The 20,554-nt window shown below is 55.5% G+C and overlaps 1 protein-coding gene across 1 annotated transcript; it reads left to right on the top strand.

Annotated features, from left to right (window-relative positions):
• Positions 1 to 805: 805 nt before the first annotated feature.
• On the top strand, positions 806 to 20,387 carry PDK2 (pyruvate dehydrogenase kinase 2). The gene is made up of 11 exons (XM_073325478.1): positions 806 to 993; positions 5,185 to 5,326; positions 8,708 to 8,779; positions 10,843 to 11,027; positions 11,792 to 11,881; positions 12,482 to 12,559; positions 13,085 to 13,161; positions 13,735 to 13,833; positions 14,450 to 14,557; positions 14,931 to 15,044; positions 18,856 to 20,387. The coding sequence occupies exons 1-11, from the start codon at positions 873 to 875 to the stop codon at positions 18,994 to 18,996; spliced, it is 1,227 nt and encodes a 408-aa protein (XP_073181579.1). The 5' UTR covers positions 806 to 872; the 3' UTR covers positions 18,997 to 20,387.
• The last annotated feature ends 167 nt before the right edge of the window (positions 20,388 to 20,554 follow it).

Below are 20,554 nucleotides of genomic sequence, written 5' to 3'. Positions count from 1 at the left end.
TTAAGGGGATGGGGGGTTTTGGGGGGAGCTGTAGGGCCCTAGTCAGAGAGGGGTTAAGGGGATGGGGGAGGTCTAGGGAGGGCTGTAGGGCCCTGGTCAGGGAGGGGTTAAGGGGATGGCGGGGGGCGGGATCTAGGGTGGGCTGTAGGGCCCTGGTCAGGGAGGGGTTAAAGGGATGGTGGGGGGGGCCGCAGGGCCCTAGCCAGGAAGGGGTTAAGGGAATGTGGGGGTCTAGGGTGGGCTGTAGGGCCCTGGCCAGGAAGGGGTTAAGGGGATGGCCGGGGGGGGGGGTCTGGGGGGCCGCAGGGCCCTGGCCAGGAAGGGGTTAAGGGGATGGCGGGGGGAGGTTGGGGGGGTCCGTGGGGCCCTGGCCAGGAAGGGGTTAAGGGGATGGCGGGGGGGGGTTGGGGGGCCGCAGGGCCCTGGCCAGGAAGGGGTTAAGGGGATGGCGGAGGGGGGGGTTGGGGGGCCGCAGGGCCCTGGCCAGGAAGGGGTTAAGGGGATGGCGGAGGGGGGGGTTGGGGGGCCGCAGGGCCCTGGCCAGGAAGGGGTTAAGGGGATGGCGGGGGGGGGTTGGGGGGGTCCGTGGGGCCCTGGCCAGGAAGGGGTTAAGGGGATGGCGGGGGGGGGTTTGGGGGGGCCGCAGGGCCCTGGCCAGGAAGGGGTTAAGGGGATAGAGAGGGGGCGGACAGAAGGGCCCCGGGCAGGGAGGGGTTAATGGGCGGGTCGCGGGGCGGGCACGTGGGTGGGCGCGCTCCCCATTGGGCCGCGGGGGATGTTTGTGAGCGGCGATTGGCGGCGGGCGGCGGGGGGCGGAGCCGGCGCGGGCTGGGCCGCAGGCCGCTGTCAGTGGCTCGGGGGCCCCGGGCGCGATGCGGCTGCTGCGGGCCCTGCTGGGGAAGGCGGCGCGGGCCGCCGGGGCCCCGACCTACATCGAGCACTTCAGCAAGTTCTCGCCCTCGCCGCTCTCCATGAAGCAGTTCCTGGATTTCGGTAACGGCCCCCCCCCAATACCCCGCGGCCCCGCCCCCAGCCGGGCAACTGCCCCCCCCGGGGCCCCGCCCCCCACCAATAACCCGCGGCCCCGCCCCCCCCGGGCAACTGCCCCCCCGGGGCCCCGCCTCCGGCCAATACCCCGCGGCCCCGCCCCCACCCGGGCAGCTGCCCCCCCCACCCGGGCAACTGCCCCCCCCGGGGCCCCGCCCCCGGCCAATACCCCGCGGCCCCGCCCCCCCCGGGCATCTGCCCCCCTTCCACACATACCCGGGGCCCTGCCCCCGGCCAATACCCCCCTGGTAAATACCCCCCGGGGCCCTGCCCCCAGCAAACACCCCTTGTGCCCTTCCCCCAGCTGCTCCCCCCACCCCCATCTAATACCCCACGGGCCCTGCCCTGGCCAATACCCCCCTCGACCCCACCCCTGCCTGGGTAAATACCCCAGGCCCCTCCCTCTCGTAAATGCCCCCGGGCCCCTCCCTCCCGGATGAATACCCCCAGGGCGTGCCCCCTCCCTGGGTAAATACCCCCTTGGCTTTTCCTGCGGCGGTAAATAGCGTCGGGTTCATACAGCCTCCACCACCGGGTCAATATCCTCCCTCCCCAGCCTGGGTAAATACCCTCTGGCTCTATCTGTCCCCTTCCCCGTGGGCCTTTTCTCCCCCCGTGTGTGCTCCCTGGGGTACGTCACCCCTCTGCCTCCCGCCTGGGTCCAGCCCCCTCCACCGCCCATCCGGGTGTATGCCACTGTCCCTGCCACGTACCCCCCGCCCCCCCCCTGATGCATAGACCCCCCCCCAGGTAAGTATCCCGGGGGCTTGTGAGGGGCAGGCTCCCCCTCTACCCCTGTGAAGCTGTTCCTGGACTGTGGTAGTTACACCCCACAACACACACTCACACATTGCCTGGGTACCTACCCCCCTGGCACCGGGGGCTGGGGGGCCATGGGGCAGGAGGGGGACAGTCTCTTCCTCTTCCCCCCACTGCCAAGGAGCAATTCCGGGCCTGGAATCAATGCCCCCGCTCCCTGCCTGGCGAAAGACCCCTGGGGTAGCAGAGAAGGGGATCCATGGGGCAGCTTGGAGGCAGGGCTGCCTTCCCCCTGCCCTGTTGGCAGTATGCTCTGAGCGTGGGACATTGCTATTCCCCTCCCACCCACCCTTGGGGGCACGGAGCCGGGGAGATCAGGGGCTCCCTGCTGTTCATGTTCACTAACTGCCCGCTGGGGCAAGGGGGTAGCAGTGGGGCTGGCTTTCCCTATTCTCTTTGTGGAATAGTCCCTGGGTAAATGCCCCCCCGGGGACAGAAGGGAGGTTCATTGGGGTAGGAGTGGGGAGCAGCTCTTTCTAGAACAGTTCAGGGATTTTGGAGCTATCCCCTGCTCCCAGGGCTTAGGGGCAATCTGGCTATGGGACAGTGGTGCTGTGGGGGGCAGTGATGGGGTTGGGGGGAAGGTGAGGTCCATAGTCGTGGCCCGACCAGGGTTCTGAATTCCTGAGGGGCGTGGGCTTAACACAGTGACTAAGTGATTCCCTCTTGGGGCTGGGGGGCTGATTTGCCCCTCTAGCTCAGTGGGTCGCAGTTTGGGCCTTTGGTGCCAGAGATCGTTGGTGCTGGCCTCGCTGGTGATGCAATGTGGGGGAGTCATTACCAAGTAGGGGGTTGGACTAGATGACCTTCAGGGGTCCCTTCCAACCCTGATATTCTATGAAGTAGGGGGGCTAAGAAAGGGCTAGAAGGACTATAGGGCTGAGAGTGGGGGCTGGAAGCAGAAAATCTCCCATATGATCCTGTTCTCTGGGGAGCGGAAGATGTCGGGGAAACCAGTGGGTAGGGTGGTGCATGAAATCAGTGGAGGGAGAGTAGGGAGTGGTTTAATTGGACCCCCCCCCCCAAGCAGGAGCTGTGGGGGGAGGAGAGGATGGTGACTCTTGTCCCTGAATTACAGCAAGGTTTGCTCTCCGCTCTTCTAAGGGACAGCTGTGGGAGATGGTGAGAGGTTGTTCTTTGCACGTTGGAACACACTCCGTCCATCCCCCCCCACACCACGTATTCTGCCCTCCCTCCACTCTCTGGGGCGTCTGACTCTGATACACCCAAATCCTCCAAGGATCCTCCCCCCTGGAAAATCCTCTTTGAAAACAACAGGGTGCTGCCTTTCTTTGAGGTTTCGGGATATAACCCCTCCCTCTCCAGGCTGCTGCAGGCAGCCGCAGCCCCTCCCTGCTGCTTCCCAGCCCACTAGCTAGAGCAGGGGGCTCCTGGGTTCTGTTCCTGGCCCTGCTGCCGACTCCCTTCCTGGCTGTGTGCCTCAGTTTCCCCAGCGGTTGCATGGGGGTAGCGAGACTGAGCCACGGCCCAGGGCAGGCTGGGAAGATGGATTCACTGATATACATGGAGATCCATGGTCTGAAGGAGATAGGAAAAGGCGAAGGGGTTAATTGCCGTAACGTATTTGAGATGCACCGCAGCACCCCCTTCTCTTCTGGCTGTCCTTAGCCGTGTGCTGAAAGGGGGAGGGTGCCGGTGCCCTCAGCCTTGTCCTAGAACCATTCCTCGCTCCTGCCACCCGGAGGCAGCTCCCAGCTCCCCAGTGCTCACTGCCCTCCGTGTCCATTTCGAGTGGCTTCTCGTTCCAGAACAAATGTCAGGCCTGCCGGGGCTTTCAAAACACTAGACAAAGTCCCTGCCAGGCCTGGCTGGCTGGCGCTGCATGGCGACCTGCTGACACGCATGCTGGGGTGTGTGTTTCTCTCCCTTCCACTAGCCACTTGTCTGGCTCGCCTGGTCTCATTGCAGTGCTGCGTCAATAGCCTTCGTTGCCTGCCAAACAATCTGTGCCGTTGTTTAGCTAGAAACTGCCAGGGATGTACGAACGTGCAGGAGCTCAGGTTACATCTGTACATTTGGGTGCGTGTGAGTTACACACACACACACACACCCCGCTACTCCTCTCTACAGAGTGATGCCCTTGTTTACCAGCCTCCCACCTCTTCTCTTCTCCCTGCAGCTACTTTATAGCCCTGCTGAGATCATCACCCACTATTTTTTTGTTTTCCTCCTCCAGACCCTCCTTGAGCCTCTTGGCCCAGGTCCCGGTCACTCGGGTGCTTTTGACTGTGGGTGGGTTTGTTGGCTGGATTCCTTGCAGAACTTGGAGTTGCTGCCAGTGAGGCGGTTAGTTTAGTTTCTGCTGGCCAGTGTAGGGAGTTCCCGGTCATTAAGGCTCCTGGCGTCTCTGTCATTCTGTGGCAGGGCAGACCTCTCCTTAGGCAGCCCGCCAGGGAGCCAGGGTTCGATTCCAGAGAGGGAGCCTGAGAAATGGCTCCTGGACCTGGGGAAGGCAGCCAGCGTGCCCACTCCCAACCTGGGAAGGCAGTGATGAAATATAACCGTACAGGACTCTTTGGAAGCCCTGTGATTGGAATGATGTGTACGGATGGAGGGATCCGAGGCACAGAGAGGTTAGGTGACATGCCTGAGGTCACTCTGTGAATCAGTGGCAGAGCCAGGCACAGGCTCCAGTCTTTTGCTCAAACCACAAGATGACCCCACCTGCCCTGGCCTCGTGGACATGCCTTCAAAGTGATAGGGGTATTCTCCCCATTTCCCACGTTGGGCAGGGCAAGTTGAGCAGTAATGGGCTGCAGCCTGGGGTTAGCGTGCGACCTGGCCTCCCTTGTGAGTCTCCTGTCCAGTATCCCCTGCTGGAGCTCGGCAGCTGGATGAGGTGACTCTGGTGGAGGGAGCAGCAGATGAGAAGGGCTGGTCTGCGATTGGCAGGAGGTGTGAAGTGATGGGGACAGCTTTCCTCCCCCTCCCCATCCCGAGAGCTGTGCCCAAGACCCTGATGGAGTTCAGCCTGTTGCAAGGGAGTGTGGCCTAGTGGTTAGATTGGCTAAAGCTGTACTCAGTGAGGGAGCGTGGGGGTCTGAGGTGTAATGTTTGGGGATCAGCATGAGATCCTCTGATGCAAGGGGCTGTAGTGGAGGAAGGGGCTGGAGGAACCAGGTAAATGCTCTTGATGAGAGCCTGGGAGTCCAACTGGTGGTCTGATGTACCATCCTGAGCTGATACTGGGGGCAGGACAAGTAGGTGTCTTCTGAAGGGCTAGGTGCCTACTTCCCCGTCATCAGGGTGGGGGTCACTGAGATCCTGCTTTTCTAACGGTGGGGCTTCTATCTCTAGGGTCCAGCAATGCCTGCGAGAAAACCTCCTTCACCTTCCTCCGCCAGGAGCTGCCTGTCCGGCTGTCCAACATCATGAAGGAGATCAACCTGCTGCCAGACCGGGTCATCAGCACACCCTCGGTGCAGCTGGTGCAGAGCTGGTGAGTAGGATGGACTGCCAGTCAAGGGGGTGGGGGCGGGCAATATTGCTAGTCTGTGTGTATGTTGGGGGCACGGCACTGCTAACTGGGGTGGGGGGGAGCATGACACTACTAGCTTGTGTGTGTAGGGAGACGCTGCCAGCCTTTGCCTGTCTGCCCCCATATCCCACCGCACCCACCAACACTCCTCAGCAAGCCCCTTGCTCACCTGGTCTGGGTTTACATGTAACAGATGCAGGAGGAGAATGAGGAAGGCAGCTCAAAGACCCTGCCAGCTGAGGGGCTCTGGAATGGACATACTGAGTGCAGGGGGGTAGGGGAGACAAATCAGTGATAACTGGGGACTGAGGCAGTGTATACCCAAGAGACCACTTCTAGACTAGGGGCTCGTCTACACTGGAAATGCTACCATGGCACAGCTTGCCACTGTCGAGCTTCAGCGTAGGGACTACCTACGCCAATGGGAGGTTCTCCCATCTGCGTAGGTACTCCATGTCCCCGACAGGCAGTAGCTAAGTTGATGGAAGAATTCTCCCATCGCCCTAGCACTGTCTACACTGGGGGTTAGGTTGGCTTAGCTACGATGGTCAGGGGTGTGGCTTTTTCACAGCCCTGAGGCGTGTAGTTAAGCCGACTCAATTATCTAGTGTAGCCCAAGCCTAGGAAAACAGGTTGTGTGTACACTAGTTAGCTACTGCATTTTGACCTCTAGTGTAGACAGGGCTTAACCCCTGTAAAGAACAGCTAGCTGACCGATCATGCTGAAAAACATGTCTTCCTAGACTAGACGTGGGCTCATTAAATGGTGCCAGGACAATGGACCAGCTGAGCAGGATCAGCCCAACACGTAACAGTTGGGGTTTTTCACTTCGCCCAGCCCTGGGCAGAACCCAGTTGTGTTTAATTGAGGAGCAGGGAGATTTCCAAATTGACCTTGGGGGAAGGGCGTGCTCCCTGATACTCCCACCGTTGTGGCGCCCCGGCCAGGTCACCCTGAGTACTGCAGGTTTCGGGGCAGCGACTGTATTTAACACCTGAAAGCCCGCTGGCCGGCAGCCCATGCTTGGGCTCACGAAAGCTCATGCTCAAATAAATTGGTTAGTCTCTAAGGTGCCACAAGTCCTCCTTTTCTTCTTCCCCCTTGTACTGGTATGGTTCAGTTGTTGTCATTTCAAAGGCACCAGCTGCTCTGCTCTGCTCAGGTCCTTATAGGTTTGGGGGTCCATAGGCCAACAGGAGGGGGAAGAAATGAGAAATGTCCCTTTAAGACCCCCCCACACCCAGTTCCTGGCCCCTGCCCACCAGACAGCAGCAGCCTGAACTTTGTCCTACTTTGGAGATCACGTGAGGGCTTGTTTGTGCAGCCAGTGATTTCCTCTTTTCACCCCAGAGGCTGCCCAGACCAGCTGAATCCCCCCCACACCCCCCTGGGAGCTGGGGGGCAGGAGCCTGAGTTAATAGTAACTTGGCCCTTGCCTGCAGCTAAGCTGCACCCTGGAATTTGCCCTCCTGGAAGGTGCATTCCTGCATCAGTGATCCCATGGGGCTGGCCGTTAACCCTTTGCTGCCTGCTCCAATGTCTTCAGCCCTCCCATCTCTTCCTCCCCCCGGAATTCGGAGGGGTCTGGGAGGTCCCCTGGCTGAACCCCTCTCCAGCATGAAGCTCTGTGGTCTGTCACTTCTGCTCAGGGGGCTCGACCCGGAGACCCACGGGAGCCCCCATCGCAGCACCCCTTAGGGCGCTCAGCGGGGTTTGCTGTCAAGCAGTGTCTCCCACCCCTCTGAGCCTCCCTACACCAGTGCCCTTGCAGGCCACCTGCTAGTCCAGCCCTGGGCCCCCTACACACAGCTTTGCTAGTGCCCTTCTGTGCTGCCTTGGGCTCTCCACGTATGTCCACGCACTCCAGTCCTTCCTTGCAGCCCCCCCCTCCGCTGCTATTCCAGCCCTAGGCCCCCGCCCCCTCCCCCGGTTCTGCCCACATGCTTGGGTGCTCCGGTGATATCTAGACTGCTCCAGGACCCTGACCTTCCAACATCCCTTCCGTTCAAGACCAGCCTTCTCTCTACTTTGGCCAGGGCCCTCCTGCTACTCCAGTCCTTGCTTTTCTGGCATAAGCCCTGCATCATGCTGCCCTGCATGGTGGCTCTGGTGATGGGGCCCAAATGAGCACTCTCCTTACACCCCTAATCCCTTGTGACTGGTGGCGGGGTCTGCCCCGTCATCTCTGGAGGCGAACCGCTCCTGTACTCATCCTCCTGCACCCTTGGGATCCCATGATCAAAACTTCCTGATCTCACAGGACTGGTGCCTTTGCAGCTGCTTCCCTGTAACCTAAATCCCCAAGCAAATATAGCAGAGCCCTGGGAAACCATTCCGTCCCCACGCTTACGACCAGCCTGCTTAGGTGTTTGCAGCTGTCATGGTGCCCTCTGGAAGGAGCTGTGTGTCTGGAGGGAAATTGTAACCCAGGGGAGGGGATGGGCTGCTACCGTTCTGACTGGCTGCTTGCTCCCGGTTCGACTGGCAGACATTCCCGATAAGCTGAGGCTGCAGAGGGCAAGGTGCGCTGCCTGTCCCAAAGCCTCTGGCATGGTGCAGGCCCGGGAAGTCGCTGGCCCCTGGCTGCTGCTCCTTCACCGGTTGTACTTCCTATCATGCAAGGCACTAGGCTAGGCCCGTCTCTGCTGTCCCTATGTGGGAGGAGGGCTGGGTGACAGTGCTCTAGGGGATGGTAGGCAGTGGGTTAGGGAGCAGCTCTGCCTAGGCTGGGCTCCCAGAGGTGGACCTCTGGAATATGTAGTAGTGGGTGGGGAATGCCCTCGATTCAGTTAGCCCGAGTTGTAATGGCTGCAGGTTAAGATCCTGCCAGGTGAAGCTGGGCTGGGTTGGTGTTTGGAGGGGAGACCTTTGCAGGAAGCCCTGGTGCCCGCTGAACGCTGTGGTGGTGGCTCCAGTAGGAGGCAGCCTTCCCCTGTAGTTCAGCACTAAACCAGTGCCTGCTTCATTGCATGACGGGGGCTATGTTGCTGGAGGTGCCAAGCAGCGATCCTGCCTGTTAAAGATCCCAGAGCGTTCTCCACTTCCTGTCCTAAACTCTTGGGGGGGGGGTGCGTGCTGCTACTTCCCACTCCAGAGCTGGCTGCATTTCAGCAGTGGATGAAGCCATTCCTGTTTGTAAAGTGCGCTGCCTAGACTCTGTGGGTCCTCTTCCCCCCCATGGAGGCGGGTAGTGGGGTATTGCTGTCACACACAGTCTCTCCAGGGCGCCTGCCAGTTGAAGGATGGGGATTGGGGCCACCCTGCGTTGATCAGGACTCCCAACATGTGGCTATGGAATATAAATGGAACCTGCATCCCTGTTCGTCCCCACTCCCTTACAGGTATGTTCAGAGCCTGCTGGACATCATGGAGTTCCTGGACAAAGACCCTGAGGACCAAGGCACCCTGGGACAGTAAGTTGGGTGTGGGCTGAATGGGTTAACAGACTAAGCCCAGGAGGAACCCTTCAGTCTGCCCTCCTGTGTCCACAAGCCAAAGGCTTTTTCCCAGAACCTGGATTGAATCACTCCCAGTGATTGAGAGTCCACGCCTCCGGTGAGCTGTCTCCGTGTTGAATTTCCCTCCTGGCTAGCAAATAGCAGCTTATTTCAAGGCTGAATTGGATCTAGCCATTGGATCTTGTTATGCTTGCGTCAGCAAAATCAACGCCCCACCCCCACCTAGCCAATATCTTTCCCCGTGCACAGGTGCCTAACACAGTGATCCAAGTCACCTCTCACCCTGCTCTTCCGTAAACTGACTAAGTGGAGCTCCGTAAGCTCTCGCTGCCAGGCTTACTTGTGCGGCCACTGAATTCTCTCCCCTGTGTCCGCCTCCCTCTTTAAGCGTGGAGACCGGAAATGGACTCAGTATTCTAGTAGCCGTCTTGCCAATGCTGTGCACTTGTCTATTTCTGCTTGATATCCCTCTGTATACACGCCAGCATCACGTTAGGCCCCTTAGCAACAGCGTTCCCCCGAAGTCCTCCTGTGAGTTCTTGCTTCCCAAGACTTAGTCTCCCCTCCTTTAGGTGTAATCTGCTTTTCTTTAATCCCAGATGAGTAAACATCCATTTGAGTGTGTTACATTGTGACCAGGTGACTCAGAGAGCTCTGTAACGTTAACCTATCCTCCTCATTATCTGTTACTCCACATGGTTTTGTGTCATCTTGCAAACCTAACCAGTGAAAATTGTATATCATTTTTATCAATGATCTAGAAGATGTCAAATAGCACCTGACCAAGAACCAGTCCCTGGGGGACCCTGTGAGAAACCTGGGGGGACCCTGCCCTTCTCAGTGATATCTCCCCACTAACAACAACATTGTCACTGAGCCGGTTGGCAATCCATCGAACAGGTGCCTTGTTAATTCCATAAAATACAAAGTTTTTTCATTAGAGTGTCATCTGGGACTAAATCGAACACCTTGGAGTAATCTAAGGATACTATGCGCAGTTTATCAACCAGACTTATAATCTTGTCAAAAAAAAATAACAGATTTGTTTGGTAAGACCTCGTTTCCATGAAACCATGCTGACTGGCTTTAGTTGTATTGTTCGTCTCTAATTCTTTGATAGAACAGTTAATCGAGACTCTGTTATTTGCCGGGGAATCACATCAGCCTAACTGATCTATAGTTCTCTGAGTCATCCCTTTGCCCCTTTTTAAATATTGGGACTGCAATGGCAGGCCTCCAGTTTGGAATTTCTCTTGTTTTTCCAGATTGGTTAAAAATTAACACTTGTGATATAGCTGGTTCCTTTAACGCCCTTGGATGTCAGTTATACGGGCCCTCGCATTCTCCCTTGTTCCAAATGGTGAATTTTCTATTCCAATGCGATGGATATGTCATCCTGCTTCATTCCAGATACACAACAGGAATCCCTATTGAACTTTGTTGCCTTCTCTGTATTGCTGTTTATGATTTTTACCCTCTGCATCTGGCAGTGGACCGATACCTGACTAGGGATTCCTTTTGTATGGCCGCATTGAACAGGACAGTCATGCTTTCTTGCTGCCCCACCTCCGGCTCCCAGATCCTGGCAGGGACCTCCGCTCGGGCTGGGGTTGGGCGTGAGTGTCACTGAAATTTTATCACAGATCCCAACTCCCTCTGCAGCCCCCCATACCCCCCCAGTCCAGAGCTGAATTCCAGCTACGGCACTTCAGCCATCTCTGATGTTACATGCGCCCTGGAGATCTATGTCAGCTGTGCGGTGGAATCTGCTCCGGGATTTCCCAGGCAGCTGCGCCCGCGTTAGGGTTAGAATGGGGGAGAGAGCTCCTTCAGCCTAGGGGAACCTGGACTGGATTGCTGTGCCTCCCTGGAATGTACTTAGTGTCCCCTGCCTCCTTGTTGTAGCCCTCTGGTTCCAGGCTCTGGGAAGTTGGCTGTATCCTCGCCTCGCTCTATGATGAGCTGCTCACATCTCACATGGACTAACCCCCCCTGCTTTCCCTTCCTCCTTTTCCCAGGTTCACGGATGCCCTGATCACCATCCGTAACCGGCACAATGACGTGGTGCCCACCATGGCTCAGGGGGTGATAGAGTACAAGGAGGCCTACGGGGATGACCCCGTGTCCAACCAGAACATCCAGTATTTCCTGGACCGCTTCTACCTGAGCCGCATCTCCATCCGCATGCTGATCAACCAGCACAGTGAGTGACAAGCGCCCAGCCAAGCCTGCTGTCTCCCATGGAGTGGAAGGGACTGAGTGGGGGCTGGGCTGCAGAGGAGAGGTGGAAAGAGGCAGGGATCAGATCCTGCGGTGATGGGCACAGGATTGAAAATGTACATCCAGTCTGTCTCAACCTTTCCAGGCTACTGGACCCCCTTTCCGGAGTCTGATTGGTCTTGCACACCCTCAAGTTTCACTTCCCTTAAAAACGACTTGCTTACAAAATCAGACCTAAAACCACAAAAGAGTCACTGGATACTATTACTGACAAATTGCCGACTTTCTCCTTTTCACCCTATAATTATAAAATAAATCAATGGAATATTAATATGGTCCTTACATAGAGAGCCGTATAAACAGGTCACTGTGTGAATGAAATGTTAGTTTGTACTGACTTCGCTGGAGCTTTTCCTGTAGCCTGTTGTAAAACTAGGCAAATATCTAGATGAGTTGATGTACCCCCGGGAAGACCTCTGGGCTAGACTAGAAGGAATCAGGGAATAGACGAGACCCTATAAGCAGGGAGATTTCAGCAGGGGACTGGGGCCGAGGGGTGGAATTTGTGGGTGGGTGGGGAGTACTGGGACAGAGTGACAGGGTAGGAGAGATGGAAACTGTCATGCATGCTCTTGATCCTTCTGGGGACCCCCTCAGACTTGTATGTTCCAGTCTGTGCTGAAGTCTGTCCTCCCCATCAACGCACATCCCCCCTCTTCATCTTCCCCTCCGTCTCTTTCCTTGCAGGCCTGCTCTTTGATGGCAGCACCAACCCTGCTCACCCCAAGCACATTGGCAGCATCGACCCCCACTGTGACGTGTCCGAGGTTGTGAGAGGTCCGTGCCCCATAATGGCTGAGAGGCAGCATCCCTACAAAAGGGCGGGGGCCCCTGCGTGGGGGAGCAAAGCAGGCTAAAGGGTCTCACCAAGATGAGGTTGCACTGGGGGCTCGGACTGGCTGGCTTGGGAGATCAACTGGGGGAGCCGGTTCTGATCCGTGCCAGACCAGCGGGGGCTGAAGACGATTTGTTTGGAAGCTTCTCTGTGTGACGAGTTCGGTGGATCTCAGCCTAGGTGCCGGTGGACAAGCATTCATGTGACAGATGTCAGACTGCCTTGGGGGTACCCCAGAGACGCCAAGCACTGGTGGGCCACAGTGACTGAGCTCCCCTTGTCCCTAAAAGGGGGGTCCCTGCCAGGCAGGGGACACTGGTACAGGGCAGCCTGGGGGAAGTTCACCCAGCTGATGCCCAGCTTGTCCTTATTCTGGGAGTAAATATCTCGCTCCAGTCTGTCGTTCCCAGCGCTGTCCATGCTGAAATTCCTTGTCTCCTATCCCCTTGCTAAGTCCTGAGCCTGTCCCAAGAGGAAGCAGGCACTGAGTTCCACTCTCTTGGGTAGAATCTGTGCCGATCCCACCTCTCTCTGCTCTCCAGATGCCTACAACATGGCCAAGCTGCTGTGCGACCAGTATTACATGGCCTCGCCCGATTTGGAGATCCAGGAGGTCAGCGGTGAGTCTAGAGGGACCCATAGCCCCTGGGGACAGGAGGTGGGTGGGGATCCTCGTGGGATAGCAATTGAGCCTGGCGGGAAAGTGAGTTGCTTGTGGGGTGCAGGGGTTGGTAGGGAGCAGCCAAGGGCAAGGAGTTTTCTAAGGAAGCTGTCACAAGGTGGCTGGCCCTTCACGGGGAGCAGGGCCCAGCCTGGCCTGTGGCTGATCAGCGACCTCCCTGCTGAGATTGATGAAGTGACTCGAAAATGGCTCAGTTGAGGAAGGGAGCTGCAGGAAGCAAGGTGGCCTCCTTGATGCAGGGTGAGAGACGCAGAGGAAAGGCCTTGGGGCCTCTGCAGCCCGCTTTATGCAGCGGGAAGCTTTGTATGTGTACGCTGAGAGTTTGGTGTCTGAAGAACAAAACCGTGCCCTGACAGACGGGCCTGAGCCGTCCTTGGGCGTCAGTCCTTCCTGGGCTGGGGGAGTCAGGCCAACAGCTTACAGGAGCATTTCCCTTACAACCGCTGTGTTCTTTCCCTTGTAGCCAACAATTCCAAGCCGCCGATCCGCATTGTCTACGTCCCATCTCACCTCTACCACATGCTCTTTGAGCTCTTCAAGGTAAGGCTCCCAGCCCTATGGTCCTTCCCCTGTAGCGCTCCTTGCTCCGCAAGGAGGTGACGAAGCTGGAGAGAACCATGGTGGAACTTGGCATCCTGTCTGCCAGACCCACCAATGGTTCCCTATAGTAGGCACCGGAGTTTCCAGCTCCTGCCTCTGGCGGTGGGTGAGGTGGAGGCCAGGGAGTCCATGTTTCAGGAGGGGATTGTGAATGTGTCACCTTTTTCTTCTGGTTAAGAGATGAGTAAAGGAAAGCACTTTTTCAGCCACAGTGTTAACCCGTGGAACTCATTCCTGCAGTATTTTTGCCTAGGGAGCTAGCTTTAGTTAAACATTTTAAAGAAGGAATCGACTAATGGTAAGTCCAGGACCATTAGGCCTCTGCTTCAGGGCATCTGCAGATGACCGGCTCAGGGTCAGGAAGGAACTTCCTACCCTTACAAATACTGCACAAATAGGTGCATTGTGGGGGGTCTTTGTACCTTCCTCAAGCATCAGGGCAGGCAGGGGCCAGGCTAGAGGGGCTATCATAAAATCCCTGATGACTTGCTTCTTCTCTCTGTTCCCTCGGAGAATGCCATGCGAGCCACCGTGGAGAGTCACGAGTCCAGCCTCCGACTCCCAACCATCAAGGTGATGGTAGCACTGGGTAAAGAAGATCTTTCTATCAAGGTAGGTGGCCTGAGTGAAAGTCCGAGGGATAGAAAGGGACCCTCAGCATCATCTGTACTGTGGGGCACAGGCTAATTCCCCAGGGAGCTCACTTTTGTCCTGGGAGTTCTCTGCAGTGAGCAGGTAGACTGAGCGGATGTGGTCTAGTGGCTAATAGTGGATTGGGCAAGCAGACCCCCTGAGTTCTGTTTGACTATCTGACTTTCTGTCACCCTGGACCTGAGACTTTGGGGAGCATGTGTGTGGGGGGGTATTTAGCCCACATCCCCAAATGTTGTCTAGCTTCCCTCCTCCAGTGCAGCTCATCTCTGCGGCTCATCTCTGGGATGCCTGTAGCCAGTCCTTGCTTGGGAGCCTCCAGCTTGACCCCTGAGGCTGTTTTCCCTGTTCCCCCAGCCTCACGGGGGCATTTCCTCCCGTCGGGAGGGCTGGACAGAGCACCCTGTCTTGGCCTATTGATGCTTCCTGTGTATCAGCCAGCAGCAAGCACTGCTGGGCTACTGGGATTTCTCCCTGAGTGTGTGTGTGGGGGGAAGGGGAGGCATGGCTAGCACACCACTGGTCAAGGCATGTGGGGAGTCGCCAGGGGCTGCTGACGTGATGTCCCATCGCACAGATGAGCGACCGAGGTGGCGGGGTTCCGCAGCGGAAGATCGAGCGGCTCTTCAGCTACATGTATTCCACCGCGCCCACTCCCCAGCCCGGCTCGGGCGGGACACCCCTGGTACGTATCGGATCAAGTCGGGCCCCCCTGGGTGTCCCTGCAGGTAGCATGTTGGTCAGGGTGATTTTGTGGGGCTGTGGAGGAGGTGGGTGAGTGGGCGGAATTCCCTAAGTCCTTCCGGGTAACCACCCTCCCTGTCCAGAGCTGAGTGCAAGGGATTCCAGTAAGCAGCCTGCACAAATACTGATCTGCTTGGATCGCCTGGTGATGATGGCAGAGGGCCTTCGTGTGACAGCCAGGAGTGGGAGGAGGGTTTGGGGGGTTCCTGATGTCTGGGTGGAGTGATGTTGAGGGAAGTAGGGTCTGGTGGTCGGGCAGTTCGCTGAGACCTCTGCAACCATAATCACCTGTCGTCTTCTCCCTGCTCCACCAGGCTGGCTTTGGTTACGGCCTGCCCATTTCCAGACTCTATGCCAAGTATTTCCAAGGGGACCTTCAGCTCTTCTCCATGGAGGGTTTTGGGACAGATGCAGTCATCTACCTGAAGGTGCGTAAATCATCCCCTGCGTCTCTCCTTCTCAAACCCGCGGGTTCAGGCAGCCACTCCCCTGAGGCCTCCCAGTCCTGTCAGTGGCAAGCACACCATGTGGAGGTGGGGGATCTAGAAGAAAGGATGTCCCAGGGGTTAGTGGGCCTGCCTAGGTCTTGGGACGCCTGCATTCACGTTCCTGCTCTCCCACAAACTCCTTGTGTGACATTGAGCAAGTCCCTTAGGGCTTGTCTACACAGGAAAGTCTTCCTGGCCTCACCAATAGGACTATACCGGTATAATTCCCCATATGGACGCTCTTATACCGGAATAAGTGTGTCCCCATGAGGAGTTATACCAGTATAACTACATTGGTTTAAATTCAGACACTGGCTTGTTCCAGTAGAACTTTCCCATGTAGCCACGTCTTTAATCTCTCTGAGTCTCAGTTCATTGCCATCTGTAATGCAGGGCCGGCGGCACCGCCCGACCTCACGTATGGGCAGTGAAGATAAATGAAAGCTCGCGAGGCATGCAGATGCTACTGCACTGAGGACCAGAGATAAGTGCTTACACTGGAGGGGTTTGCTGACGGTCCCCAGCCTTTGGCTTTTCCTCTTCCTTTGTAACAGACAAGAAAATGATCCCTGCCCCATGTCAGGACAGTGGGTGCAGTCTCCAGATCTTACAGACTTGTCCCCATTGATCCTGTCCCTCCTTGTGAAACTTACGTGGGTCAGTTTCATTCTGTTCCTAGCCACTTCACAGCTACCCCCAAAGGCTCATCTTGTCTCTCAGCCAAACGCGTCTCTGTTCAGGATCAGTTCTTGACTAAGATCAGTGACGTAGCCAGGGTGACTTAGTTAGCCACTGGAGCAGGAGCTTGGGTCTGAGTCGGCCCTGCCTGTGGGTATGGGAGTGGGTTCTTGGGATGCTGGGTCAGGCTGAGAGGTGATGTGTAACTGACCGACTCCTCCTTACACTCCTAGCTCTGGAGTCTCAGGGCTTGTCTGCATCAGGGATTTTTCGCTCTTTGTGAGTAGCTGTTTTAAGTCACACTACTATTAAATCATTTAAATCTAAATATTCAAATATTAATAATCCTATTCAAGTCAGGTTTCAATCGGGTGAAGACTTTTTGTAAAAGCTCATTTGAAAACGTCTGCTAGTGCAACTGTGAATTTTAAATTTTTTTATCACAAGCTAAATTGTAAACACTGTTGTTTTCCTTCAGTGCCGCTACAATTAGGGGCATTGCACATGAATTTTACAAAATCTCTATAATCCAAAAAAATCTGAAAATGTAAGACCCTGATCCTGCGAATGCTTAAGCAGGTACGTAACTTTACTCACATGCCTAGTCTCATTGACGTCAGTGGGATTACAGTTAAGCACATGCCTAAGCGTTTGCCACATCAGGGCTGATACTGTAGCTTTATTAAACTTTTATTTTATTGGCATAACATTTTTGAGCGAGACGAGGTGGGGGAGGTAGTATCATTTATTAGATCAGCTTTCACTGACGGAAGGTAAATGCTTTTGAGCCACACAGAGCTCTTCTTCAGGCCTGGGGAAGGAGATCAGAGTCTGAGCTAAATACAAGTTGGGACAGATTGTTAAGCATAAGGGGTATCCATGTTGTAGAGGCCACTTGAAATGAAGTTGTCAATTGAGGGTTTGGCTGTTAAGTGTAAGGGGGTTGAAGTGGGCAATTAAGGTTTAGCCAGGTAGTATGGTGAGTTACAAATTGTTGTAATGAGCCATAAAACTCTGTGGAGTCCATGGTTTTGAGTGTCTAGCAGAGTTAGGAATTTGAGGTCGCAGGCTCACCTTTTGACGGTGTTGTGTAGATTTTCCTTGAGGAGGAGTATTGAAAGATCAGATCTAGAGTGATCACTTTGTGAAAGGATGGTAGTTTTGTCTTTTATCACTTTTCTGCATGAGTTCATTCAAGAGTGTAGTGATCGTTTGGTTTCAGAACCCTCATGGTGGTTGGTGGGACATTTGAAGCCCTGCATGAGGAACCCCACATGTAGTGTGTAGGACCAGGCTATAACAACACTGCACAAAATCTTTGTCGGTTCAGAACAAAATTGTTGCAGTGTGAACTGTGAAAAGTTATTTCGACTTTCAATACAATGCAAATATTCTCAATGTCTCTGTTATACACACAGGCCAACGTTTTCAAAAATAAAGAGGAGCCTAATGTTAGGTGCTTTGGAAAAATCCCAGAGCCTACGTAATTCAAGTACGCACGTCCCATTGACCTCAAACCCCATTGGAAGCATATTAGCCTGGTTGAAGCATTTCAGCTTTCTTGACTTGTGGGAGTTCAATATATTGGAAGTGGCATTGGCTGCAAACAGGGTCGGGGGTATCTGCTTACCGCTGTTGTGCCAGAGTTTGCAGTTCTCTGTTGATGCCCTGGTGTTGTCTTTTTCAGCACAGATGAACATTTTGTGTGTGAAACTTTAGTAGAAAAAAAATCTTCGTCAAACCTGAAATTCTATCACCAACCAGGAAGCTAATTAAGGGAAGATACAAAACATCCACCTCAGCCAGTTAAAATGGGGGGAAAGTAAAGAACCAGCAACACATCAAATAAAAATGATTAACATTTTTAAAAACTGGGATTTAGGTCAATTAAAGAAACTCGTGGTTTTTATTCACCCAGCTGTAGCTAACCTCAGTATATAGACACTCCCTTGATGCAACTGCTCCTGGCTTCAGTCCATAGCCGGTGCATGGGCCGGGGATCAGAAGTACTGCATTCAGACCGACCCTCGTGCAAAAATCCACAGAGACGTGATTAAAATCTTCCTTGTGGAGGGAGCCAGTGCGGCCTTAGAAGTAGAGCAGGTTGGAAGTTTTCCGACAAAACTCAGTGAAATGTTTCACTGATTCTGTTACAGATTTGACAAAACTTTTATTGAAACACAGGCAGGCTTCACTGCCTCTTCCCCCCACACCCCAAGCTCTGGGGGCCAGGCAGCCCCTTGCTGGGTCCCAGAGCTGGGGGGTTGGCAGAGAGACAGAGCCCTCTGGCTCTCTGCCTGTCCAGCAGCTGGGCTTGGAAGGCTCTTGTCAGTTTCACAGGTGAAATTGACAGGAGCCTTCTCTGAGGGCAGCTGGGAAAATTCCCTTTCAGGTGTCCCAAAATGGAATCTGTCTTTAAATCCTTCCCTGTGAAAGATTTCACGGACTTGACGTTTCATCCCGATGCGAGATGAAACTTTTTCAGAAATGTGAAAATGTCCATGGGAAAAGGATTCCCTTTCTCAGCCAGCTCCAGTTAAAAGCCCTGGGGAAATAAATGCAAGATCTGACCTGCAGAGACTGCTTCCCCCCAGCCTGCCCCTCTCTGAATGCAAATAGCATTCCAACACACACACACTTCCCCCAGCTTCGTGGCCAGGAAATGGAAGCAAAGAATCATAGGGTTTGAGTAGCAGTCTTTAATATCAAACTCCTGTATCATGAAGGGAGCCTAGTAGTCAGAGCAGGAACCTGGGAGCCAGGACTCCTGGGTTTCTTGGATGGAAGGCTTCAGAAGAGGGCAGAACTTTGCTGATGCCCTGTGTCCGGAAGAATTCCAAAGCACTTTACAGGCTAACACGTGGCATGAAATCTGCCTTGAGTAGGGACCAGGCGGGAAACGGCAGAGGTTGGTCTTGAACCATTGTCCAGATTCTACCAGATGTCTCCTAGGGATACTTCCTAGTGGCTGGCCGTGCCATTGGGAGGATGCTTGGAGGCCATGGGGCCTTGGGGCTAGGATTCACTGCAGAGAGAGCACTTCTCCTGTCCACTGACGTGCGGTTACCCACAGGCCTTGTCGACAGAGTCCGTGGAGAGGCTGCCAGTCTATAACAAGTCGGCCTGGCGCCACTACCAGACCATCCAGGAGGCAGACGACTGGTGCGTGCCAAGTACGGAACCAAAGAACACCTCCACCTACAGGGTGACCTAGGCCCCCGGGCGCGGCTGGTGGCACTTGGAGACGGAGAATCTATCCACATCACAAAAACCACATTAGGAGAACTCGAGTGATGGACTCTTCCTATTGACCAGTCTGGCTAACGCTCCGCCCAGGGCATGAATGATTTCTTTTTACGGTATGTAGCGTGCAGTAGCCCATGCCCACCACTGCCTGGCGTCTGCTGGGCTCCCCCATCCTCACCCTAAAGAGAGCCGGGCAGGCTCCGGGCATCTCCCGTTGTTGGGGGTTTTACCCATAATCCTTTTATTCACCATAGATCTGTTCTTTGCCTCTGCTTGCCACTGGGAGGGGGAGGACAGGAATCAGGCTGTGGAGACGGCTTTTATGGTTACGGGGGAAACGAGCCCTCAGGCCGAAGAGTTTCAAATATGGGGAGAGAGGAGGGGGCAGGTGGGGAAGCCTTGTAGGTTCAGGTGTGGGGTGGACAGGGGCCCTGTAGAGAGAGCCAGGAGGGCCACGGGCTCAGACTCGGTCTGTTAGGCTGGGGGAGTTGGGAGCCAGGGCTGGAGCACCTGTGGGGGGAGGTGTGAGGAGAGTCAGGTGTGTTGTGAGTGGGGCGGGGGAGGTGCAAGGAGTGAGGGGGCCTCCATGCTTAGGGGCGTGTGGCCTAGGGAGCTGCTGGGAGGTGCCAGGGTTGCCCTTTTCTGAGCTGGGACAGTGGGATGGCATCAAAGGGAAAGGGAGGAGGCTGTCCTCAATGCTCCCCTGCTTGGGTAGGGGTAGGCATTAGAACAGCCACATGGGGCAAGAACAGTTCCCCTTGTTGCCTGGGGGAGGAGTTCGCAGTGGGATCCCCCCAGATGGGGTGCAGCAGCCATCTCTCTCTCTCGGCTGTGTTTAAACACGAGGCATTACGGTGCCTCTTTCCAGCTCAGAGCCGCTGTCCGGGTCTGTCAGAACTCGGGACCCGTTCCCACTGGCTGCCATACCCACTGCTTGGCGCTGGCTGGAAGACGGAACGGTCTGAGGCGAGCTGGATGAGTTTGCTCTGCAAGGCAAAGGCAGGTGCTGATCTGGTGAGGGTCGGAGGGATTGTAACTTCTTCGGTGTTGTGTGAGGCCTGGGCTCTGGAGGTGCCCTGTTCTCTCTGCCCGCCTCTCGCCCGCTTTCCTGACCCGTTAGGTGTCTCTGTCCTTTTCGGGGAGCTCCCCACGGCACCAGCTGCTCCCCGTGTCTTCACACCACTGCCCTGCACGCCCCATGTGTGATTGATTTCCATGGCATGCTTTTATGTACTCTGGAAAGGATCTGCACAGATATATATATGCTGTGGGCGGAACCCTGTTTCTGCCCCAGACACGGTGGGTTAAGTCATGGGCGTTCATCCCATTGTTGATCCATAAAGATGACATTGACCAAAACCGGCCTGGCATTGGTGTTGTTTTCTTTGCACTTTGCGGGGTCCCAGCGTGCAGCGAACAACGCCGCCCGGCAGTGGATTTCGCATCCTGCCTTCTGCATGGGCCCAACCCGCTTAGTAAGTTGAGTGTTAAAACTGGATCCCATCACCTCTCCAGCCAATTAGCCC

This window comes from Lepidochelys kempii, chromosome 27, assembly GCF_965140265.1.
Source record: "Lepidochelys kempii isolate rLepKem1 chromosome 27, rLepKem1.hap2, whole genome shotgun sequence".
NCBI lineage: Eukaryota > Metazoa > Chordata > Testudines > Cheloniidae > Lepidochelys > Lepidochelys kempii.
Note: the sequence above shows the minus strand (reverse complement) of the source record. Positions and strands in the feature narration are given on the sequence as shown.

What these genes read in the sequence shown, in the direction of transcription:
- PDK2 (XM_073325478.1), top strand. Translation starts at nt 873, where the DNA reads ATGCGGCTGCTGCGGGCCCTGCTGGGGAAGGCGGCGCGGGCCGCCGGG. An exon ending in GACCAAGGCACCCTGGGACA is followed by an intron (nt 8,780 to 10,842) that starts GTAAGTTGGGTG and finishes TCCTTTTCCCAG; the next exon opens with GTTCACGGATGCCCTGATCA. An exon ending in CATGCTGATCAACCAGCACA is followed by an intron (nt 11,028 to 11,791) that starts GTGAGTGACAAG and finishes CTTTCCTTGCAG; the next exon opens with GCCTGCTCTTTGATGGCAGC.